At 38.7% G+C, this 26,272-nt stretch overlaps 2 protein-coding genes across 6 annotated transcripts in view; one reads left to right on the top strand and one right to left on the bottom strand.

The window, feature by feature from the left end:
* LOC106875853 (phosducin-like protein 3) overlaps nt 1-4,288 on the bottom strand; it is a 28,805-nt gene extending 24,517 nt beyond the window's left edge. The window contains exon 1 of one of the 2 annotated variants that reach the window (XM_089349524.1): nt 4,207-4,288. In XM_089349524.1, coding sequence (XP_089205650.1) covers nt 4,207-4,212 — 6 coding nt within the window. In that variant the 5' untranslated portion in view covers nt 4,213-4,288. Of the gene's footprint in view, nt 1-2,600; nt 2,738-4,206 lie in introns of those variants that run through there. The other variant, XM_089349523.1, reaches the window with a different exon arrangement.
* LOC106881731 (nucleoporin NUP42) lies at nt 2,598-25,627 on the top strand. 4 transcript variants are annotated; one of them, XM_089349519.1, is made up of 9 exons: nt 2,602-2,736; nt 6,873-6,930; nt 9,958-10,126; nt 13,192-13,286; nt 13,903-13,979; nt 15,688-15,774; nt 16,377-16,426; nt 17,947-17,972; nt 24,588-25,627. In XM_089349519.1, exons 1-9 carry the CDS (start codon nt 2,734-2,736, stop codon nt 25,298-25,300), a joined length of 1,278 nt encoding a protein of 425 aa, XP_089205645.1. In that variant the 5' UTR covers nt 2,602-2,733; the 3' UTR covers nt 25,301-25,627. The 4 variants fall into 4 exon arrangements, with proteins under 4 accessions (XP_089205646.1, XP_089205645.1, XP_089205648.1 ...); XM_089349520.1 differs by lacking the exon at nt 6,873-6,930 and having other exon boundaries at nt 2,598-2,736; XM_089349522.1 differs by lacking the exons at nt 2,602-2,736; nt 6,873-6,930 and adding an exon at nt 2,790-3,558.
* The last annotated feature ends 645 nt before the right edge of the window (nt 25,628-26,272 follow it).

Genomic DNA, 26,272 nt, shown 5'->3' with positions numbered 1-26,272 from the left:
AATACCTGCAAGTAAGTTCTGCTCATTGTGGATCCTAACATGTCTTTTAAGACCCCCATTGGATTTGCAAACCCTCTGGTACACACCACATTCAAACGTGTGCACAGACATATAATCAGAATAGCTGGATGAGGTTTGTTTTCCATGGGTTCGCAGGTGAGATTTGAGGCCAGCCAAGGACAGACATGGTCTGTCACAGACTGTGCACACAAGGCTTTGGTCGGCCTGAGGCTATAGTAGAAGACACTTGCCCAAGGTGCCATGCAGTGGGACTGAACCTGGAACCATGTGGTTGGTAAGCAAGCTACATATCACACAGCCACTCCTACGCCTATAGCTTAGGATTTCTGAGTTAAACATTGTATTTCTTTATTTCTTTTGTTGCCCTACTTTTGTCATATGAAACCATGCAACTGACAGTAACTTCCTCAATTTTGATTTTATTCATTATTTTTTTTAACTATCTGGTTCAGATGCAAAAATTTACAATTTTTAAAAAATTCATTTCAGGCGCAGGAGTGGCTGTGTGGTAAGTAGCTTGCTTACCAACTACATGGTTCTGGGTTCAGTCCCACTGCGTGGCACCTTGGGCAAGTGTCTTCTGCTATAGCCTCGGGCCGATCAAAGCCTTGTGAGTGGATTTGGTAGACAGAAACTGAAAGAAGCCTGTCGTATATATGTATATAAATATGGGTGTGTGTTTGTGTGTCTGTGTTTGTCCCCCCCACCATCGCTTGACAACTGATGGTGGAGTGTTTACGCCCCCGTAACTTAGCGGTTTGGCAAAAGAGACCGATAGAATAAGTACTAGGCTTACAAAGAATAAGTCCTGGGGTCGATTTGCTCGACTAAAGGCGGTGCTCCAGCATGACCGCAGTTAAATGACTGAAACAAGTAAAAGAGTAAAAGAGTCATTATACTGCAGACATACTGGGGCACGACCTTAAAGAATCTTTTGTCAACTGACTCGACTCTGGTACTTACTTTTAAAAGCCTGGTATTTATTCTATCGTTTTTTTTTTGCTGAACCGCTAAGTTAGAGGTACGTAAATGGACCAACATCAGTTGTCAAGTGATGGTGACATACACACAAATGCTGGGCTTCTTTCAGTTTCCCACTACCAAATTCACTCACAAAGCTTTTGTCGGCTTGAGGCTATAAGTAGAAGACACTTGCCTAAGGTGCCATGCTATGAGACTGAACCCGGAACCATGTGGTTGGAAAGCAAGCTTCTTACTACACAGCCGCACAAAACAAAATCACATTTTCAATTTTATTTTTCTTATGGAAATGTGTACTTATTTTGAAATTCCGCAGACACATATATCTCATTGTGGACTTCACCTTTGTTTTTTAAAAAACTTTTTTTTATTTACAGAATCCTCCTATTTTCGAGTGCGGAAATTCTGATTCTGCGAAAAAACAAAAAACAAAAAAACAAAACAAAAAAAAAACGGCATTAAAAAATTTTAATTCCCCACCAGTTCTTCAATTTTCACATTTTTCAGAAATGTTTTTTTTTTGGGGGGGGGGGCGAAATACGTAGAAAAATACGGAGATTATGATTCTGAAAAAAAAATAAAAGTTCTAAGATTTAAATAAAAAAATATATATATACTCCCCCTCCCCATAACCCTAACACTAAAACTAACTTTAACCATAACCCGAAAACTAATCCTAACCCTAGAACTAACTTTATGGGGCGGGGGACAAAAATTTTAAAATGCCGTTTTTTTCGGAGGGCAGAATCAGAATCTCCGTACTCGAAAATAAGGAGATTCTGTAAAAACAAAACAAAAAAACAAACAAACAAAAATGGGTGGGGTGGGGGTGCGGTCCACATTCTTTACATCCGCCTCTTATTTTTTCGAATCCTTAGAGTAGTGGTTCTTAATCCAGACAGTAACGACCCTTAGTGTAGGAGCGACATAATAAAATTACAAGGAGCAGTGGATGTTTGGAAGAGTCCTAATTTATGTTAAAAATAAAATAAACCACCAGCAATAATTATATATGATGGACGGGCAGAGGCTAGTCTATTATACTGACGCAAGTGCTCACCTAGCACTTTATTGTATAAAACTTTGAAAGGATGAAAAGCAAAGTTGACCACGTCGGAATTTGCGGTCGGAATGTAAAACCGATAGAAATGCTGCTAAGCATTTTGTCAGTTGTGCTTAACGAGTCATTTACACTGCTTATATTTCAAAAGCGTTTTCCACAGGAAAAAAAAAAATCTTCGGGATTAGAATATAAAGAGTATGTTGCGTTATCAGTAGAAAATATGATCAACGATGTAACATAGGCAGTACAAATAAATTCCAAAGAGACACGTGCTGAACGAGATAGTATAAGAAAACATAACAAAACCACTGCAAAACTCAGCATCTGTTTGATAATTGCTCACCTCACACCGTGTTTTTCATTTTGCAAAATAAACGAAGAGGGCGTTTGTAAAATGTTATACTTCGAAAGACGTTAAGTTACGAAAGGCGAAAAAACCAGAGCACAAGAGGGGCGACAGTTAGAGATGACAGCAGTGAAATCTGACACATAAAGCGAAATTAAACAATATTAAGAGTTAATTCCAGGCTTCTACCTTTTCGGACATCCTGCCGTTCTTCCTTTGATGTTATATTTACTACGGATTCTAAGTTTAAATCGAATGAAATGAAGAGCATATGAAACTATTCAAACTCTAAACGCCATGCAGCTGAAGGGCTTTTCCTTATATGGTAAGAGCCCAACTCCGAACGATTGTTTAGAGTCGACACACTCGTAGCTCTGTAGTTTTGTTAACAAGACAAGATGAGATAATAAGTGACTAGTACCACAACTATTGCTAAAAAAAAAAAAAGAAAACTTTTCTATATAGAAAAGCGTCGTTTCCCCTACCCCCGTTAAGACTTGTAATTACCAGTATCTTCAAGTGTAAGATAATTTTAAGAATATTCCATCTATAATTTCTAATGTAAAAATTAGCTTAATACTTTTACTCTCTCATATCAAACAAACTATGTACATTTTTATCGTAAGCTGTAAAAAGAAAAAAAAAATCTGACAAGTATAACATTGCGATTGTGAAGTGTCAGCTTCCTTCCCTGCCAAACTATTAATCGTAAGATTTTTCAGAATATTCAAAGCAACAAAACGCCCCTAAACAGGAGCGAGAGGGGTCCTTTAGAAATTATACTTAAATGTATGAATATTGAGAATTTTCGATTAGTGTTGAATATAAGTAGGGACTTAATCGGTTTGTTTGCTTGGGGTTGTAAACTATTTGTTGGATTATATAAGCCAGTAAATGCCAATATATCAGTATTAGAAGTAGATTTATAAATTACAAAAGTAAATAGAGAAGAAGAATGTAAACATGTGTAAGAAAAAGCACACAGAGTCCCTCAATCAGACACAAATTCATTTCTACTCAAGGCACAAGGCCAGAAAATTTTTTTTGTGGGGGGGGGGGGGTCGATTACATCGACCTCAGTACGCAACTGGTACTTAATTTATCGACCCCCAAGGCAATCACACACAGATTGTCAGATTTATTGAAGGTAAGTGGTGGTTGAACAACGTGTTGTAAGGTGTTTTTTTTTCTTCCATAGGAAAACAATAGTTTTTGGTACATGTTTTCCGAATGCCAGTAGAATGACTATTCAAAAGACTATCCTTGATTCAGCATACGCACGTTATATTCAATGATGGCCCATCCTTAAATTGGTTACAATTTACAAAACTGTAATGGCATGAAAACTGACAGATCAAAGGTTTATGGATAGATTTATGAATTATTACAGGTCTAGAATAAAAATGGTTTTCTGCTAGTATTGGCTCAGGGGCCATGTATAACTTAATAGCATCAGCTAGTAACTTAATAGCTACGATCTGAGTGTCATTAAAAATTCACATGGTTCATTACAGCATATAATGAATCCTTGGCTGATTAAAAATTAATTTTTGTCTCGTCTAAGAGATAAAAGACATTTACGAGATAGTTAGTGGGACAAATTAATTTAGAATCTAAATTCTCATTGTATGAAACGAACAATTCCTTGTTGTATTCCTCCCCCATACATGAGGTTGGCGATAGTTAATCCGAAACTCTGCCAAATTAGTAGCGTTAACCGGTAATCGTTCGGATATTTTATATATACAAATGCGAGACAAATTTAATGAATGAAAAAAATTAAGTGTAGACTTACTTGCATTATAGCAACGTGGTTTCAAAACCGTTAGCTTCAGAAAAGACCAAATAAAGCGGTTTCAATTTCTTTCTCGGGACTCTATCAGAAGAGGGAGATAACTCTAATGACTTCCGTTAATCACTTTCAAATCACTTCATAACAGACACTTGCAATCTCACTTTCCTATCTTTGTCTGTTTATTCATACATCTGACATCCTCTTGTGTCATGAATTGAAAACGAGAGGCTGTATTATTCCATTTAACCTAAAATAACGGATAATAAGATTTCTGAACTAGAAGTGAAAGTAGTTAAAATATGGCTGTTTGTAAGTATTTTCTGCAAGGAAATTGCCGTTATGGTAATAAATGCTGGTTCGATCATACAAGAGGCGGCAGCGGTAATAATAACAGTAAGTTAAAACCATTTATTCATGTTGTTTATGTTTACCTTCAACTTGACTTTCGCATATTATTTCTCTTTTGGGAAATGTCTGCTTTTATTATATCTCCTGTCAAGTTCTACGTTAAAGCTGTACGTTTCGTATGAAATGTACTTACTACGTATTATTTAAACAAAGCTATTTCCAGATAACTTTCCAATGTGACCGAACAACGTGAAAGTTTTCCTTTTGTTTTCTCTGTTGAGACTCAGTTGAAATTAGATAAAAAAAAAAATTACTTAATTGCATCAGTCAAAATACTTCTTTAGATTCACTTGTATTTTCCTAACGTTCTTATAATAGCCATCTCTTCATTTCGTGTCAGCTTTGAAATTTCTTTTTAAAAATTTAGTTTGTTACATATATCAAGGTATATTTGTAGAAAATTTCACGAAAAAATATTAATTTTCCTGGAAGTTAAGAAGAATTTAAGTGGACTCTGTTGGAATTTCCAAAACATAGTAAATACTATATGCATAGAAAATTTAATTAAAAAATATTCATTTTTCTGAAAGTTATGACCTCCCAAAGTCTGGGGGGTAAAACCCTGTAGTTATGCCTATATATATATATATATATATATATATATATATATATATATATATATATATATATCTGTAAAAATATTCCTCTATTTGCTTAATATAGAGGTCTCTTTCTTTTGTTGTCCTTCCTATCAAATATATATATATATATATATATAAGAGAGTGTTGTAGTTCGCTTGAAACATTGTGTATTGTTTGTAAAGAATAAAAAGTTTTGAATGGTACAACATTGCACTATAACAAATGGATTATATATTTGTTGTAATTTAGTTATATATATATATATATAAATTATTAAGGTGGATTATTCGCAATTTACAACCCAAAGACACAAGTATAGACGTGACTACCACCCTTAATCGTTTTAGTGATGTCTATACTACTTATATACGTTGTCAAACAATATTTGGGGCTATGGCATATAACTAGTTAGAATGTTACCCTTTGGTTTCTCCTCGAATATTGACGTATCTTCAGATATTCCACGCGAAATCGACGGTATCACTGTGAGCCGTTACATACCATAATCATATATTAAAAAATATACCCGCTCTATTACTTAATGAGTATATTTTTGTTTCTGACTTATGGACAACTCTCTCTCTCTCTCTCTCTCTCTCTCTCTCTCTCACACACACCATATATATATCCTTGTTTCAGTCATTTGACTGCCGCCATGCTGGAGCACCACCTTATGTCGAAGAAATCGACCCCAGGACTTATTCTCTGTGAGCCTAGTACTTATTCTATCGGTCTTTTTATGCCGAACCGCAAAGTTACGGGGACGTAAACACACCAACATCAGTTGTCAAGCGTTAAGGGGGGGACAAACATATACACACACATATATATGTACATATATACGACAGGCTTCTTTCAGTTTCTGTCTACCAAATCCACTCACAAGGCTTTGGTCGGCTTGAGGCTATAGAAGACACTTGCCCAAGATGCCAAGCAGTGGGATTGAGCCTGGAACCATGTGGTTAGGAAGCACGTTTCTTACCACATTATATATATATATATATATATATATATATAGGGTGTGTATGATATTGGAGGACAAATTTAAGTTTATCAAAAAACGTATATAATAACAGATAACTTTATCTATCAAAAAATCCTATGAGGATGAAAAATAAACCTTTTCTATAATGTTATTCAATAAAGCCACCTTCAGCTTCAACAATTGCTTCTGTATGAGATCTAAATCACCTACATGCTCGAATGAAGTGGTCCTGGTTCATTTTGGGCATTACTCTGACTACGGCAGCTTTCAAAGAATCTTTGAATGCTATGAGTGTGTTTATTGACCTCTTTCTCAACAATGCTCCACATATAACAGTTCAATGGATTGAGATCTGGGGAGTTAGGAGGTCAAATGTTAGGGGTTATGTGATCATGAAAATTTTCAGTCACCCATTCCTGTATTACTAGAGGCATGTGTGATAGTGCAGAGTCTTTCTGAAACACATATGACCTTCCATTGAATACACTGTCTATTTCCAGGACCTCAGTGTTGGCAGCAGAGTTAACTCTAAGGCCTTGTGGAAAGCAGTAAGGAGGCATCACGTGTCCTTCATTGCTGACAACCCCCCAAACTAGGACAGTTGCAGGAAATTTTGTATGCATAACGCTTGGAACTTCTGTCATTTCTTCTGTTAACTTTTTGATTTTGGTTGAAAATTTTCTCGTTTCAGAAAAACCAAATCAAATCTTCTTCCGCTGGATTTTTCAGTTTGCTTAAGACCCTTTTAGGTGTGATGTAGTGTTTTCTTTTGCTTTTTCTGACAAATTGACCTTTCCTCATCATATATTACTTATATCTGATATCTTTGTGGACAACATTTCTGACTGTTCCTTCTGATACATGAAGATCTTTTGCAATTGACTTCATGGACTTTCTGGGATTGTAATCAATGGTCTGTTGAACTTGCTGGATAAATTCAGGTGTTCTGATGATTTCAGAGTGTTAAGAATGCTTTTTATGCTTTGATACTGGTGATATGTTTCCATCTTCAGTCTCTAGCTTCTTACAAACTCTGTAGACAAAAGATCTGGCAACTTTTAAAAATTGATATATTTCTAAATCGCTATGCTCAGCCTTTATAACCACAATAACAGCATGCCTCTTCAGCATGCGCCCTTTTAAAACCTAGCCAGGCTCATGGGCCCGGCTTCCCAGTTTCTATGGCGTATGTGTTCCCCAGCAGGACGGGACGCTAGTCCATCGCAGTGTTACTCATTTTTGCCAGCTGAGTGGACTGGAGCAACGTGAAATGAAGTGCTTTGCTCAAGAACACAACGCGTCGCCCGGTCCATGAATTGAAACCACAATCTTATGATCATGGTGCTGACACCCTAACCACTAGGCCACGTGCCTCCACTATATATAATATAATATAATATGAAAATGGAGTTTGTGTGTGTACGTGCATATGTTCTTTATGCATTCGAAAACTGAGTTGCTGATTTTGATATATGTTTGCGAAGACCTGTTGGGGCAAGTGAAATCGAAATCATAATTGAACCATATTCGATGACTGGCACCTGTACCAGTGGAGCACTAACAGCACTGTACGAGCGTGATCATTGCCAGAGCAGCTGTCAAGCTTCCGTGCTAGTGGCCCGTAAATAGCACCATTTGAGCGTGATCATTACCAGCGTCGCCTTACTGGCAATTGTGCCGATGGCATGTTAGAAAATCATTCGAGCAAGGTTGTTGCCAGTGCTGCTGGACTGGCTCCTGTGCAGGTGGCACATAAAAAATACCATTTTGAGCGTGGCCGTTGCCAGTACCGTGTGACTGGCCCTCGTGCCAGTGGCACGTAAAAACACCCACTACACTCTCGGAGTGGTTGGCGTTAGGAAGGGCATCCAACTGTAGAAACTCTGCCAGATCAGATTGGAGTCTGGTGTAGCCATCTGGTTCACCAGTCCTCACTCAAATCATCCAACCCATGCTAGCATGGAAGGCGGACGTTAAACGATGATGATGATAATGATGGGGTATCAAAAGATTCAGTAATCCTTCGGCTTCCAAATAAACTTTTTCATTTACATATTTTCTACATTATCTCAACAACCAGCTTTAGTCATTTGAAAGATACTGCACTACAACGATCAAGTTTCATTAGAAAGTGAAAATAGTTTCACATTTTCAATTTGAACTAAAATTAAAAAGTGTTGCATTACAAGAGTGACATTATGTGAATAATGAAAGTAATGTTTCCCTGAACTAGTCACATCTTTACTATAATAAAGAAGGCTGCTTATCCTCTCTCTCTCTATATATACATACACACTGGATCATCCCATAAGTAATGTGGTTTTTTTCAATTGCATCAACTAAGAGTGCGAGGGGGACAGGATAAACTACCTGTATCAACTTGCTATAAAAGCAGGTAGTAATTTTACCTTGTCCTTATTCCCTGTGCAAGCCCTCATCTCTGGCCCAGAATTGGTGAATTATTTCACCTTTCACCTTAAAAGGAAAATAGGGCTAGAGAGAAAATGCCTGACTGAAAATGTTTGAAAATCGATAGAAGAATGTAGCATATGAATGTGATACAGGACGTATCCTAGGTGTCCGAATCCATCCAGTGCTTCTTGAGATGTCTTGTCCATGGACAAATAAACAAACAAACAAACACGACTGAAAACAATATCTCTGTCTTCGCTAAGGCGGAGGTAATTAAAGTAAAGAGTAAGGGGTTATAATATAAGAAATTCCCATATTTTGTTAATCTAATTTTTAACAAAAACGGGTTCCTTATACACATTAAAATATGGTACGTAGCTGAGATTTAAGGACTTTCCAGTCTCTCAACAGGACCCCAGTCTGTTGAAAGGTTAACTTTCCAGCAATTGCTGGGGAACTTTCTACAGCTGGGTTGACTGGAGCAACATGTAACAACACATCACCTTGTCCAGGAATTGAAACCATGATCTTATGATTGTGAATGAATCATCCTAACTGCTAGGCCACAGGTATTCACTCACACACGTATTCTTTTTATTGTTTTACGTGTTTCAGTCATTTGACTGTGGCCATGCTGGAGTGACACCTTAAAGGGTTTTTAGTTGAAGAAATTGACCGCAGAACTTATTCTTTGTAAGCCTAGTATTCTTTCGGTCTTTTACTGAACAGCTAGGTCATGGAGATGTAAACACACCAACATTGGTTGTCAAGCAATGGTGGGGGACAAACAAAGACACACACACACACACACATATGATGTTTACCATATCTACTCACAAAGCTTTGGTCATCCTGAGGCTATAGTAAATGACATTTGCCCAAAGTGCCATGTAGTGGGACTGAACTCGGTTAAAAATTAAAAAAAAAATTTTTTTTATTTCACTGAACATTTTCTAAGGTCCACACCATTCATGGCGTCCCCACTGGTCTCCTATTCATTAGTGTACCTTGTGTACGAAGTGCATTTACCCAACGTAAGATTGTGCTATGAGTGGGAACACCTGATTTCGGTAAATGTTGAAATGGCACCGAAACTCACACTGAACTGTTGCAACAGACTCACTATTCTCCATGACACATGATGCTCTATTGTCCACAGCGCCATGGCTTCACCCAAAAATAAAAAAAATGGTAAGACATTACGGACTGAATGGTACCTGTAGGACATATGTTCCACCCCCTTGGGCCGAGTAATAACCATTTCAAAAACATCTGTCCTGTCCTCTCTGCCCCACCCTATATGTGCTAATTACTACATACTGTTATTTTTTTTTTAATTATTTAAATTGTTTTTTCTTCTGTAGGTCAAAGGCAGCTTAATTTTGATAATTATGAAAGCAGAGAAGCCAGAGGAAATGTTTTCCAATCCAATAATCGCCAGCAACAGAACAAATTCAAATGGGTTGCACCACACTTGTCAACTGGTCCCGAGCCTGCGCCCCAGCTGCAGCAACAGTCACCACAAGAGATTATGTAAGTTCTTCTTCGTATTTCTGGTTGTTTGCTCTAACCATGTTGTTGTTGGCCCTCCGTTGCTTACGACATCGAGGGTTCCAGTTGATCTGATCAACGGAACAGCCTGCTCGTGAAATTAACGTGCAAGTGGCTGAGCACTCCACAGACACGTGTACCCTTAACGTAGTTCTCGGGGATATTCAGCGTGACACAGTGTGACGAGGCTGGCCCTTTGAAATACAGGTACAACAGAAACAGGAAGTAAGAGTGAGAGAAAGTTGTGGTGAAAGAGTACAGCAGGGTTCGCCACCATCCCCTGCCGGAGCCTCGTGGAGCTTTAGGTGTTTTAGCTCAACAAACACTTACAACGCCCGGTTTGGGAATCGAAACTGCAAGTCCGCTGCCCTAACCACTAGGCCATTGCGCCTCCACTGCTGTAACCATGATATTTGTTCCAAAGTGCGAACAAAGCCTTTTTTTTTTTTTAGTTTTTTTTTTGTCTTTTTTTATAGAGTAGAAGGAAGAAAAGAAGTGCTACTATTCATCATCATCATCGTCATCAGCGTTTGATGTCCATCTTCCATGCTGGTGTGGGTTGGATGGTTTGATAGGAGCTGGTCAGCTGGGGTGCTATATGAACTGTAATTGTCTATTGTGGCATGGTTTCTATAGCTGGATGCCCCACCTAATGCCAACCACTTCACAGAGTGTGCTGAGTGCTATTTACCTGCTACCAACACGGGCATGTTTACGCAGCACTGGCACAAGTGCATTTTATGTGGCCCCGGTACCTATAGAAAGACAAACCTGTATGCATGGATGACAATAATTTTACTTAGTTGGACATGTCTTCTCAAATACAGCAAATCGCCACAACTCCTGGTCCCTTGTCATTTTCTCAGTGAGGCCCAGTGCCTGAAGATCCTTTCTTACCACTTTGTCCCACGTCTTCCTGGGCCTACCTCTTCCACAGGTTCCCTCCACAATTAGAGCTCGGTAATTCTATGCAACTGTCCTCATCCAATGATTTATGTCAAATTTTATTTCTATGCCAGATTGGTCAAGGCCTGGGCTTATATAAAAAAAAAGCCCAAGATTAAGAGGAGTGGAAAAGGTTGGTTACTAAACACACAGGTGTCTTAAGTGCAGAAGTGACTTTAATTCCTCATCATCATCATTTAACGTCTGTGTTCCATGCTAGCATGGGTGGGATGGTACAAGAGCTGGCCAGACCAAAACATGCACCAAACTTCTGTGACTGTTTTGGCAGGTTTTTACAGCTGGATGCCCTTCCTAACACCAACTTCTCAGTAGAGTGTACTTCGTGCTTTTTATGTGGTACAAGCACAGGCGAGGTCAGTTTTGGCAAGGTTTTTACAGCTGGATGCCCTTCCTAACACCAACCACTCAGCAGAGTGGACTGAGTGCTTTTAAGTGGCACCTGCACTGACAGGGTCACGAAGTACTTGCAAGACAAAAACTTTTAAGAGTGGAGGAGGCATTGGAGGAGGTAATAATGAAAAGGTTATAGTGAGACAAATTAATTTCAATCTAGAATTGGAAATATCTTCTGTGTTCAGTATTCCAGGAGCTCATTGCTTCACAATGAACCTTCACAACTGTTGCTGCAAATATATTCACTCTTTTACTCTTTTACTTGTTTCAGTCATTTGACTGCGGCCATGCTGGAGCACCGCCTTTAGTCGAGTAAATTGACCCCCAGGACTTATTCTTTGTAAGCCTAGTACTTATTCTATCGGTCTCTTTGCCGAACCGCTAAGTTATGGAGATGTAAACACACCAGCATTGGCTGTCAAGGGATGTTGGGGGGACAAACACAGACACACAAACACACATATATATGTACAAATGCATATATATGACGGGCTTCTTTCAGTTTCCGTCTACCAAATCCATTCACAAGGCTTTGGTTGGCCCGAGGCTATAGTAGAAGACACTTGCCCAAGGTGCCATGCAGTGGGACTGAACCCGGAACCATGTGGTTGGTAAGCAAGCTACTTACCACACAGCCACTCCTACACCTATATATATAAGTAAATGTTGGTCTAAGGGGAGACAACTTTGTCGCATGTGATTTATATAGGTGTCTCTGAACATGTCAGTTTTCACCCCGACGTAAATATGATTATAAATGTGTGTGAAAATGTATGCAAGCATGTAAATGCATATAATATGTTATTTATGTAGAGTGTAACTCAGAGGCGTTGTAGTCAGGTATTTAAATGCACTTGGAACATCTAATTCTGAGTTTCAATTAATTACAATTGTGAAACATACATACTCGTGCTTACCTTAATTTTTCACACACACTCTTTCTCTCTCTCTCTCTCTCTCTCTCTCTCTCAATAAATATAATGATGAAATAAATTACTATTGTTTCTGAAAATTGTTTTGTATACCTTCTATGGGCTGCTTGAAGCTTACTAACTTCCTACACCTGGATCCGAAGATCTTACACTTGTGTGTGTGTGTAGATATGTATATATATATATATATATATATATATATATATATATATATATATACCGGAGTAAGCACATTTCTAACAAAACTGTCCGATGAACGGGAACGTGAAACTAAGAGTAACAGTCTTTTGTTATATTTCTGCTGCTTTTAAATAAAGTATATATATATTTATATATATATATCATCTAGCATCCATTTTCATGATGGCATAGGTTAGACAGTTTGATTGGGACTGGTAAGCCAGAGATCTGTACCAGATATATATATATATCAAATTAAATGTACAACCCAAAGAGCCACTAATAGTTTCATGCTATTATGATATTTGAACAGGCATATTTATAAAATATGCTATCATTTATCTTTGAGCGATCTTTCAGTCTCTGTTTTTGTGGTATATATAAATAAATACATAAAAAAGATTGAAATAATTTTGAATATTTATCTACTATCTTTCTATTATGAAAACATTGGACGTATTACAAAATACATTCTAATGGTTAATGTTTTAATATTTTGAGCTGGCCATCTCTTGTCGATAACGTTTATGCCATTACATGATTTAAATGCAATCTTTCTCTTGATTTCTATTCCAGTTCAACTTTGTCTCGAGAAATTACAAATTGGGAAGCTAGCAAAATGTGGCTGTTATCATGTATTAGTTTTGGCAAGTCAGGACCTTCCATTCCAGGTGAGTGAAAGAACTCGTTAAAGGTAACACTTTTTGTTCTGCTTGAAGTATAGGCCATTCTGTTAGTTACGGTTAAAGGAAATACAAAACGAGCATTTGTATTGCAATGCAATTAGCAATTATCCTGAAGCAATTGGAATTGGTCAGCCCTGGACTACAGTAAAAGACATGACAACTTGGACAAGTGGCTTCTATTATATCCCCAAGCCCTCGTGCTGGTGGCACGTAAAAGCACTCACTACACTCTCGGAGTGGTTGGCGTTAGGAAGGGCATCCAGCTGTAGAAACTCTGCCAAATCAGATTGGAGCCTGGTGCAGCCATCCAGTTCACCAGTCCTCAGTCAAATCGTCCAACCCATGCCAGCATGGAAAGCAGACGTTAAACGATGATGATGATGACGATGCATAGTAATCAGAGAAACCTTCAAAATTTTATTAGGTGCATATTTTACCATAAAAGGAAAATGTTGCTATCAATCTATTTTATTCAAGGTAGGCAGTGCCTACTTTGCCTACCTAGGCTGCATGTCCCTGCTAACTTAATTCTTATAATCACTCCACGACAATAATAACTATGTTAATATATTTCCACTTCTACATTGTCTCTTTTGATTAGGTATGGTCGACATGTCCCCCGATGAGTTACGGTGTGAAGCTTATAACGCATTGAAGAGTGAACGATTTCAAGATTATGTAAGTCAAAAGGTTTCATTTAAGCTGGACTCTCTGTCATCATACTTAATGTTGTTATCATGTGTATTAACCTGCTTGTATGAGTTTTGCCCTTTTCTTGTGTGTGTGTGTGTGTGTTTTCTATTATTCCTTTACTTGTTTCAGTCATTTCAGCACTGCTTTCAATTGAACAAATCGACTCCAGGACTTATTCTTTGTAAACATTATTTACATTATTTACAATTGACGGATATTTGTCCTCATCTTGTTTGTTGTTAACACGTTTCGTCTGATATACCCTCCAGCCATCATCAGGTGTCTTGGGGAAATTTCGAACCTGGGTTCTCATTCCTAAGGTATTTTTCGATGCTATTATTATTATTATTATCATTATTATTCAGGTCACTGCCTGGAATCGAACTCGGAATCTTGGCGTTAGTAGCCTGTGCTCTTAACCACTATGCCATATGCCCGTGGCATATAGAACTGAATTATTCTTTGTAAGCCTAGCACTTATCCTGTTGGTCTCTTTTGCCGAACCGCTAAGTTACGGGGACGTAAACACACGAACATCAGTTGTCGAGCAATGTTGGGGGAGCAAACACAGACACACAAACATATAGACACACATACATATATATGACGGGCTTCTTTCAGTTTCCGTCTACCAAATCCACTCACAAGGCTTTGGTCGGTTCGAGGCTATAGTAGAAGACACTTGCCCAAGGTGCCACACAGTGGGAATGAACCCAGAACCGTGTGATTCGTTATCAAGCTACTTACCACACAGCCACTCCTACACCTATATATATATAAGTATTCTGACTAGTATTGTAAAATAAAACTAGACCACTTAGCAACTCCTTTCTGAAGCCCCACACTATGGCCAGAGTCGTTTCCATTTGATAGAAGCATTCCTGGAACTCCTTTTTTTGATATAGCATGCGGCTGCCTCGTTGCATTCTCTTGGATTTCCTTGAGGTCTTGAAATCTTGTTTCGGTTTTCCACTGCCAAGACTGAGGACCAGTTTTGAGGTCATGGCCATGGACCCATGATTCATCACCTGTTATGGCCGTTTTCAAAAGATTTTCTCTTCGCTACACAATCAAAGATCCTGCTACTGTTAACTTTGAACAGTTTCGTATTTAATTTACCTCTTCCCAAAGTCATCAGGTGGATTACATACAGTCTACTTCATAATTTAGTAAGTATTTAGTAACTTGCACTGATCATGACTAACTAATTAATTTATCTTTCATATTGTAAGCGCAGTAGTAGCTATGTGATAAGTAGCTTGCTTACCAACCACATGGTTCCAGGTTCAGACTCACTGCGTGGCACCTTGGGCAAGTGTCTTTTACTATAGCCTCGGGCCGACCAAAGCCTTGTGAGTGGATTTGGTAGACGGAAACTGAAAGAAGCCTGTCGTATATATGTATATATATATGTGTATGTGTTTGTGTGTATGTTTGTGTCTGTGTTTGTCCCCCCAACATCGCTTGACAACCGATGCTGATGTGTTTACGTCCCCATAACTTAGCGGTTCAGCAAAAAGAGACCGATAGAATAAATATTAGGCTTACAAAGAATAAGTCCTGGGGTCGATTTTCTCGACTAAAGATGGTACTCCAGCATAGCCGCTGTCAATTGACTGAAACAAATAAAAGAGTAAAAGAGTATCTCCTTATTTTTATACTTCAATATGTAACTATTCAATTCTTTCACTAGATTTTGAAAGTGCAGCAGATGCACAATGACTATAGTGCAAAACGGCAGGAATTGAAGAACCCTTCAGCACAGCTCAAAGATAAATTGGTAAGTTGCCATTTTTTTTTTTTATGTTGGTAATGAAGGCAAAGTGGAGGTGCAATGGCCTAGTGGTTAGGGCAGTGGACTCGCGGTCGGAGGATCGCGTTTTCGATTCCCAAATGGGGCGTTGTGTGTGTTTATTGAGCCACCTGACGAAAACTCTTCATATACTTTACACATATATATATATATATATATATATATATATATATACACACATACACACACACACACATAAGACAGGCATCGATAGAAGATACAAAATTCAGGTAATCGATAAACAATTTTCCTTTATAACATCAGCAAATCTCATAAAACTGTAAAAAATATATGTGTGTACAGAATTACACAAAAATACATAAAATGTATACATACAAATGCATATGACACACACACACACACATGGAGACACACACACACACACACACACACACGGAGGCACACACACACACACACACACACACAAGGAGACACGCACACACACGGCGACACATACACATGGCTACACACACATGGAGACCTAATAACAGACATTAAGTGGAATCTATTAAATATGCATGTATATAGATAACAATTTGATTAAATTTGTCTTCATTTTCTCTTTGCAGATTCAGTTTATAGAATCAAACAGAAGACAGTCGTTGGCTCCTGTCAGCAGGTAAGTGATTTCTTCTTTCAGTGTGAAATGCCATTGTCTTTCTCTATCACTTTCTGCTATCTTTTACTTGTTACTGTCGTTGGACTGTGGCCATGCTGGGGTACCTCTGGTCTATGTTTTTTCTTTCTTTCTTTTTTTTTTTTTAAAGTCTGGTACTTATTTCTTTTAGTATCTTTTGCCAAACTGCTAAGTTACTGAAACTTAAACAAACCATCACTGATTGTGAAGCAGATGGTGTGTGTGACAAACAGAGACGCGCGCACACACACACACACACACACACACACACACACACACACACAGAGGCATATATATATATATATATATATATATATATATATATATATATATATACATATATATATATATATATAAGTGCAAGCTTGGCTGTGTGGTAAGAAGCTTGCTTCCCAACCCATGGTTCCGAACCCAGAACTATGTGGTTGGTAAGCAAGCTACTTACCACACAGCCACTCCTGCGCCTAGGTAAAATATTTATCTGGGTACGAATTACAATTTATGACATTGCTATTATGGGAAATTATTGCTCTACTTTATGAGTTTTTGCTTTACAAGCAATCTCTGGTGATGAATTAACTTACATAGTGAGGCATTACTGTATAAGGGATCACATCAAATTTGCATGTACTCGATATAGTCTATCATTATTCCTACCCCTTCACCATTCCACAAGGTATTGACACCCATTACGCTCTCTCTTACCATTTATCTACCTCTATTACTTCCCCTCACACTTTCTCATTTTCTACCACCCTCTCATCCCAATGACTCTATTTCTACCATCGCACACCTCTCTTCTCCCACCCATCCTTTCTGTTATTGCTGTCTCTTTTGTTCACCTCCTCAGCCATAGATTCCTTACTAAACAAATACATTATACAGTGGTGAGGACTCTATGTATCTTATGAGGTACAAAGCAACCCCACTAGTGTTGGTGCAACTCTAAATCCACTTAAGGACATTTTGTAAAGTAGTTGTGAAGCTAGCAGTGACATGGGATGAAGAAGCCTCATTAGTTTTGTTGAGAACATGGCAAATTCTTTTGTGCTGGACCCATTATGAAATGTACCAAATACATTCTGTGAAGTTGAGAAAATCCTTCAGTCGTATCAAAGACACAACAATCTGTTTAGTGCTGGATCCATGATAAAATGCATCCAGTAACATTATGGTCGGCATTATGAAGAACACTCAACTGTAGAAACTAAGCCAAAAAGTGAAATGTGTGAGCATGACTTAGTTCCTCAGCACATCTAGGAGAACGGTAACTCTGAATAAAAACCGTCAAGGACTGGGCTGACCCATTCACCCCATGCCGGCATGAAAAACAGATATAAATGATGATGATGATAACCCCCACCCCACGTGTATCTTGTGCATGGTTGAGAAGCAGTTCTGATGTATATTTCCTTTCTTTCATGTTTTGTTATTACAAACTGTTTTGTAATTAAGATCAGTTTTTTTTTTTATATTTTATATATTTTTCTTTTATGTTTCAGTCCCTCAAGTCCAGCTCAGTCTTCAGGTAAGCAATGATATATTTATTACTTTGTGCCATTTAAAAAAAAATTTTTTTTTGTATATGAGCTATCTGAATTGACAGTACCTTGGTAGATAATGTAATTAAGAGTATGAAAACAGAGAAAGCCCCCGCCCCATCAGGAATCACCGCAGAGATGATCAAAATATCTGGTGGTGTTGGCTGTAGCCTAGTCACCCATATAGTTAACCAGGTGATACACGAAGGAGTCATACCCAATGACTGGTGTAGCAGCACCATAGTCAACTTCTACAAAGATAAAGGTGATGCTTTAGATACAAATAATTACAGAGGTATTGAGTTGTTGGATCAGGTAATGAAGGTCACAGAGAGGGTCATCGTTTAATCATCGTTTAACGTCCGCTTTCCATGCTAGCATGGATTGGACGATTTGACTGAGGACTGGTGAAACCGGATGGCAACACCAGGCTCCAGAAGGCTGAACCAGGCTCCAATTTGATCTGGCAGAGTTTCTACAGCTGGATGCCCTTCCTAACGCCAACCACTCCGAGAGTGTAGTGGGTGCTTTTACATGCCACCGGCATGAACAGATGTATATAAAACTGACCTCGCCTGTGATGGTGCTACATAAAAAGCACTTGGTCCACTCGATGGTGTGGTTGGTATTAGGAAGAATATCCAGCCGCAAAAACCATGCCAAAACAGACACAGTAGTCTGGTGTAGTCTTCTACCTGGCCAGCTTCTGTCAAACTGTCCGACCATGCCAGCATGGAAGGTAGATGTTATGCGATGATGATGAGATTATATATATATATATATATATATATATATATATATATATATACATATATATATATATATATATATATATATATCATCATCATCATCGTTCAATGTCCGCTCTCCATGCTAGCATGGGTTGGACGATTTGACTGAGGACTGGTGCAACCGGATGGCTACACCAGGCTCCAATCTAATTTGGCAGAGCTTCCACAGCTGGATGCCCTTCCTAATGCTAACCACTCAGAGAGTGTAGTGAGTGCTTTTACGTGTCACCCGCACGAAAACGGCCACGCTTGAAATGGTGTCTTTTATGTGCCACCCGCACAAGAGCCAGTCCAGGGGCACTGGCAACGATCTCACTTGGCTTGCCGGGTCTTCTCACGCACAGCACATTTCCAAAGGTCTCGGTCAGTAGTATGTGTATATATATATATATATGAGTGGCTGTGTGGTAAGTAGCTTGCCTTACCAACCACATGGTTCCGGGTTCAGTTCCACTGCGTGGCACCTTGGGCAAGTGTCTTCTACTATAGCCTCGGGCCAACCAAAGCCTTGTGAGTCGATTTGGTAGACATAAACTGGAAGAAGCCGGTCATATATATGTATGTGTGTCTGTTTGTCCCCCCAGCATTGCTTGACAACCGATGCTGGTGTGTTTACGTCCCCATAACTTAGCGGTTCGGCAAAAGCGACCGATAGAATAAGTACTAGGCTTACAAAGAATAAGCTCTAGGGTCGATTTGCTTGACTATAAAGGTGGTGCTCCAGCATGGCCGCAGTCAAATGACTGAAACAAGTAAAAGAGTAAAGAGTATATGTATGTATGTGGGTGTTTGAGCAACCCTTTTTTGATATCATACGATCATTGTAAATGAGCACCACCATCATACATGCAATGTTATCTGTTTCCAACCTTCATAAAAAAAAAAACAACTGGCCTTGGGGAGATATTACCTTGCTTGGAAATAGGTGTGTTGGCAACAGGAAGGGGGCAGCCAACGGTAGAAAATTTACCTCAACAGATTCTGTCTGATCCTTGCAAGCATGGAAAAGTGGGCACTAGATGATGATAATCATATGCATATATATATATATATATATATATATATATACACACACATACGGCACAGCTGAGTGTTTAAGAAGTTTGCTTCCCAACCACAAGCTGGGAAAAATCTTGGGCAAATGTCTTCTATTATAACCCCAGGCTATAATAATCTTTAGTGGAACTGTTAAATGGAAACTGAATGAAGTCTGTCATGTGTGTGTCTATATATGTATGCATTAATGTTTATGCCTCCCTTATTCCTTTGATATTGCTTGATGGTTGCGAGTGGTGTGACATGCGTAAATGAGTGTTACTCTCATACAAGTTGTAGGCTTCATTTCTACTCATCTGTGAAAAACTTATCTGGCTATGGAGAGATATTAACTTGCTTGGAAACAGTTAAGGATTGGCAACGAGAAGGACATCCGGCTGTAGAAAATTTGCCTCAACAAGTTCCATCTGATCTATGCAAGAATGGATGTTAAAATGATGATGATGTTGATATGCACGTTTTATATGTACACACACACACACAATAGACAGCTTCCTGACATTATATTTCCAATCTTGCTTCATAATAAAACTCCACTGACCAGTTTCCATATGATTACTATTCTTCTGAACTGTCAATTGCCAACTCATCTCAAATTTCTTCTACCCTAACTAACCGCAGAAAAAAAGAAAAAAGGAAACACATCTTTGTATTCTAAACATCTCTGCCTCAACTCTTAAGTATTAAAACCAGCCATATCTGGCTCAAATATTCTACTTGTTTTATGTTCAAACTGGCCACGATAATGCATGATTACTTCAAAACAGTGTGAATCAAACAGCATTAAATTTGATAGAGTAATCTGAATGCTTAAGAGTTAAGCTTTAAATTCTATCCAACAACATTGTCTACGTAATAATGTAGGTATTATGTACATAAGTCTTTGCTTGTTAGTTTATCATGGCTGTATGATTAAAAAGTTCACTTAGCAAAGCACATGGTTTCAGGTTCTGTCCCAGTTGCAGCAACTGGAGCAAGTCTTCTACTGTAGACACAAGTCAATCAAAGTCTTGTGAATGATTCTAATAGACAGAAACTGTGTAGAGGCCTATCATGTATGTGTGTATGTCCCTTCCACCATCGCTTGACAACTGGTGTTCGTTTTTTTTTTTTATGTCCTTGTAACTTAGCAGTTCAGCAGAAAAGACTGATAGAATAAGTACCAAACTTTTTCATCTGTCGAAATAAATATCTCAAAATTTATCAACTAAATTATCTTGTGACAATCGAAGTGGTGAGAAAGGATCAACAGACGATGGAATGACAGGGGACTGAGACTTCTGATGGTTTACTATGCTTGAAAAGCCACATCAAGCTCAGTAAAAGTGTGGTTGCCCTTGTATACAGGCTTGTCCTCTGCAACCCTCTCCAGCTGAGCATCCCTAATCTTGTGGGCTTGTAGGTGCTGGTGCCACATAAAAATCACCCATGCCAGTGCTGTGTAAAAGCACCCAGTACACTCTGTAAAGTGGTTGGCATTAGGAAGGGCATCCAACTGTAGAAACCATGTCAAAACAGACTGGGAGCCTAAACAGCCCTTCAGATGATCAGCTCCTGTCAAATCACCAAACCCATGCCAGCATGGAAAACAGACATTAAAGGGTGATGAAGATGATAATGGACAGAAGCTGTAAACCCTATACTGGAGATAAAATATTTCAATATAAACTGATCTTGCGTTTAAGTATCTGTAAACAACTGAGATAGTAATCAGGTGGAAAATGTAATGTAAAACAGAAAGTTCTAAAGAAAAAAACAACACTACACAAATTTTAAAATTAATCTGGCCCTAACAATATCTGCTATATTTATGTCTGTATACAAATGTGTGTGTATATATACATTCTATATAAGTGATCCAGTAGCTTTGTAGATACACAGCTACTGGGGGTCATTACAGAGAGAGAAGGGGGATTCAAAGGAAAATAGTAGACACGGTGAAAGGGAGTTGATCTTGGGAATTGGATATATTGTAGGGTGTTTCCAAGACTGAGAGAGAGAGCGAGAATCAATTATGGGTACATTGTCAGGGCTTGTAACCTTCTTGGCTTAGATATTCTGGGTTTACGTGGTGCCATGTGTATGTCAGATGAAATGCTGAGAGAATTATCCTACTTGTGATGAATGTAGAGGAACATGATAAAAATGGATGGTTTCAGTCACTTCTTAGCTATCGTTGATAGTGCAGGAAAGAAGCATGTGATGTTCTGGCTGGCATAGTTAACACAGCTATGGTCATACAGCTGACTTGCAGTGTCTTAAGGCTCAGGAGATGAGTGAAGCATTCTGTAGTGGTAAGACAGTAGTTGGATAATCCAATAGGTCCTGATGGTGATAGTGTAGCAGGAGTTAGGTTGGGAGGTAAGAAAGAGGTCTGTGTGTCAGTCCGGGAAGTGTATAGAGGATGAAACTAGTTGATATAGAGAATTAAGGACTGTCAAAGATTTGGTTTCTGCATTAGAAGGTTAGGAGGCAATAGTATGAGATGAATGTATGAGGGTTGTGAGGATGATTACTTAAGAGAGAAGTGAAATAAAAGATGTTGATGAAGGAAGAGATATGGTCAAACAGCTGTTGGTAGCTAGAAAGGTTTGAAGAGTTTTAGAGTCAGCAGGACACTTTGAGCCAGAAAAATTGGAAGTTTATCTTACAGGTGAGATACAAGAACAGTAATGATATTGAGAGGAAGACAAGCGCAAAAAAGCAATAACACACAGCTTACTGGTTCGGTAAAGCAGGAAATATAGTGGTGGTAGGAGGAGAAACAGAGACAGTATCAATAGTAGAAAAAAATTATGTTGGTGGCTGTATCATTCAAAACCCATAATTCAATTATCAAATGAGTTGCATATACTTTCCGCAGAACCACCAGTTTCAGAATGTTCTTGCAAATCTCTGTATCTGGCTTTCGTTGACATGAAGAAAGCCTTTGATAGGATCCCCCGATCCCTTATCTGGTGGTCAATGAGGAAGCTAGGGATGGATGAATGGTTAGTGAGAGTTGTGCGAGCCATGTACAGAGACACTATCAGTAAGGTGAGGGTTGGCAACGAGTACAGTGAAGAATTCCGGGTAGAGGTAGGGGTCCACCAAGGTTCAGTCCTCAGCCCCCTCCTATTTATCATAGTCCTCCAGGCAATAACAGAGGAATTCAAGACAGGATACCCCTGGGAGCTCCTCTATGCAGATGACCTTGCTCTAATTGCTGAATCACTATCAGAACTAGAGAAGTTTGAGGTGTGGAAGCAAGGTCTAGAATCGAAGGGCCTTAGAGTCAACCTAGCTAAAACTAAAGTCCTAATAAGTAGGAAGGCAGACAAACCACAAATCCCTTCAGGTAGATGACCCTGCTTGATCTGTAGAAAAGGCGTAGGTAGAAACTCTATAAGATGTACCCTGTGTAAGCTATGGACACATAAGAGGTGCAGCAATATCAAAGGAAGGCTAACTGGGAAGATAGTTTTTGTATGTGGCAGATGCTCAGGAGCAATAAACACTGAAAATGTGCAGAGAACAATTTCTGCCACATTCCAGGGAGAAAAACTAAACGTAGAGAGCTTCTGTTACCTAGGTGATCAAGTCAGTAGCAGGGACGGGTGCTCTGAAAGTGTAGCTGCTAGAATAAGAATAGCCTGGGCAAAGTTCAGAGAGCTCCTACCTCTGCTGGTGACAAAGGGCTTCTCGCTCAGAGTAAAAGGTAGACTGTATGACGCATGTGTACGAACAGCCATGCTACATGGCAGTGAAACATGGGATGTGACTGCTGAGGACATGCATAAGCTTGCAATGAATGAAACCAGTATGCTCCGCTGGATGTGTAATGTTAGTGTGCATACTCGACAGAGTGTAAGTACCTTGAGAGAAAAGTTAGACCTAAGAAGCATCAGATGTGGTGTGCAAGAAAGACGACTGTGCTGGTGTGGTCATGTGGTGAGAATGGATGAGGATAGCTGTGTGAAAATGTGCCACACCCTAGTGGTTGAGGGAACTTGTGGAAGAGGTAGACCCAGGAAGACCTAGGATGAGGTGGTGAAGCATGACCGTTGAACATCAGGCCTTACCGAGGCAATGACTAGTGACCGAGACCTTTGGAAATATGCTGTGCTTGAGAAGACCCGGCAAACCAAGTGAGACCATAATCCGTGGCTTTTACCAGGGGTGTAGCCAGCCCACTTATGCATACCTTTCCTTCTTTGGACACTAAACTCTGCTTGCGAAGACCTGTTGAGGCAAGTGAAATCAAAAGGATTATTCAAAGTGTAATGAATTGATGGAAATATGTAGTGAGATTGTGCCAAAAGCTGTATGGTCTTCAGCTTCACCCTTCCATGTTCCACTCCTTTCAATGATGGCTTTGTTTTTTGATACCTCCATTCAAGAACATAACTGTCTGTAATATATCAAGGTTAATGAAACCAGTTATATTATCCCCTCTTCAACAATTAACCTGCACCCTTTAGCACTTAAACTGGCCATATCCAGCTCAAACATTCTAATTCTTTTATGTTGAAATTGGACAGATCTTGTTTCTCATTCCTACCCCATAATGTCACTTATAAAAATATATGATCACATCATCAAAATTTCAATGCTATGAGATAATAAATAATTAATTCAAAATAATGTCAATAAATAAGCATTACTTTTGGTAGAATAATCTGAATGCTAACGGGTTAAGGTTGAACCCCCCCCCCCCAAAAAAAAATCTCAACCCAATCAAGGTTAATGAATTTTCCTCTTTTTGCTTTATTTCAGCCTTTGGATCTTCAAATGCTTTCGGACAGTCTTTAGGTTTTGTGTCTGGAGCATCAAAGGTGTTTGGACAACCAGAGAGCAGTTCCAGTCCTTTCCAGAGTCAAGGCAGTGCATTTGGTGGCAACAGTTCAGGAAACATGATGTGCAATTTCACAAATGTGCCAAATCAAGGAAATAATACATTTGGGAACGTCAACAGTGTATTTGGAGGTGTGCAGACACCTTCACCACTACAAAATACATTTGGGAATTCTTCAACCTTAAATACTGTGCAATCAATAGGTGCAAACCCCCAAATGTGTGTCTTGGGTAATTCGACTCCTTCGATGAATCAAAATAGTTCATTTGGGTCTGTTTTTGGAAATTCATCGTTATCATCTAATGTTAGCACTAGCAGCGGCACTGGTCTTTTTGGCAAACCTGCTCTCGCTCCTCCTGCTTCTCAGCAAAATTCTGTATTTGGACAGCAACCAGTGCAACAATCTTCTGTGTTTGGATCAGCCATGCCATCAGGTACGACTGGGTCTGTTTTCGATCAAGTCTCTTCTGTTGGTTCGTCAGTCTTCACACAGTCTCCACCAGCACCAGAATCCTTGACAATCTATACACCACTTGCAGATCTCACCCTTCCTGAACTAGAACAATATCAAGCTCAGAAATTTATCCTAGGGAAAATTCCAACTCAACCTCCTCCGAAAGAACTTTGTTTTTAATGATATATTAATTTAAGCAGTGAGTGTAATATGGTGGAATTGCAAAGATGTTATTTCAAGACCACAACAAGGTTTCAGCCTCTAATTAGAGACTCTTTTAGCTTTTATTTAATCTTCTTATGCACATGGAAAAGGTATGAACATCACAACATCATTTTCTATCCTGGAAAACAATCTAAAGCCTTTAGTCTCAGTCAAAGGGTCAAAAGAAACAAACATCTATTTCAAACAGAAATAACTTCATGACTGGTTGATTTGATAATTCTGTTTTGTTTACTGGTTGCAATAACTATATCACTACAATTAAAAATACAGTTCTAAATGATGCATTATCTCGTTAACCAATCCTTTTATTATATATAAACTCATATAAAACTTAAATACTTGTGGACAGAAACAACAGTATTTACTACAGAAGTGGTGAGTGCAGTAAAGTTGTGGAAAACCAGTTCCTGCTGTCAGATCGACAATTCTGGAAGTTATTTCTTTTTCTTTCCTGGTTCTTACAGCCATTTCATGTAATTTACATTGTTATTGCCTTTTGAAAAAGGCATGACTGGTGTGCACTCGTGTCTCTTTACCCTGATACACATGACTCAAAAAAAAAAAAAATGACAATAATAAAACTATGAGAATTTACTAAAACAAATAACTAAATTAGCAATTAGCAACAGTAGCAGTATTTGTAATGATTATTAATTAGCCCATCCATAAGAAATTGGATGTGTTGTCTAGATTGCCTTAAACTGCTGTTAATGGTATCTCTGGATGTTGATAGCAGCTTTTGGTGATTTACACAACACATCTAATTTAATGTGGATGTGCTAATTGATAAAAAAAATATAATTACAATATCAAAATCTGGGATCATTATTTTAAAGATCTTTCCTCACTGAACAAACATAACTTGTTCTTTTAAAGTGTGTTATAAATCTAATATACAGTTATGCATGCGTATGTGTGCCTGTGCTT

This window comes from Octopus bimaculoides, chromosome 3 (assembly GCF_046866305.1).
Source record: "Octopus bimaculoides isolate indiv1 chromosome 3, ASM4686630v1, whole genome shotgun sequence".
Taxonomy (NCBI): Eukaryota; Metazoa; Mollusca; class Cephalopoda; order Octopoda; family Octopodidae; genus Octopus; species Octopus bimaculoides.
The sequence above is the reverse complement of the archived record's forward strand: the minus strand, read 5'-3'. Positions and strand labels throughout refer to the sequence as shown.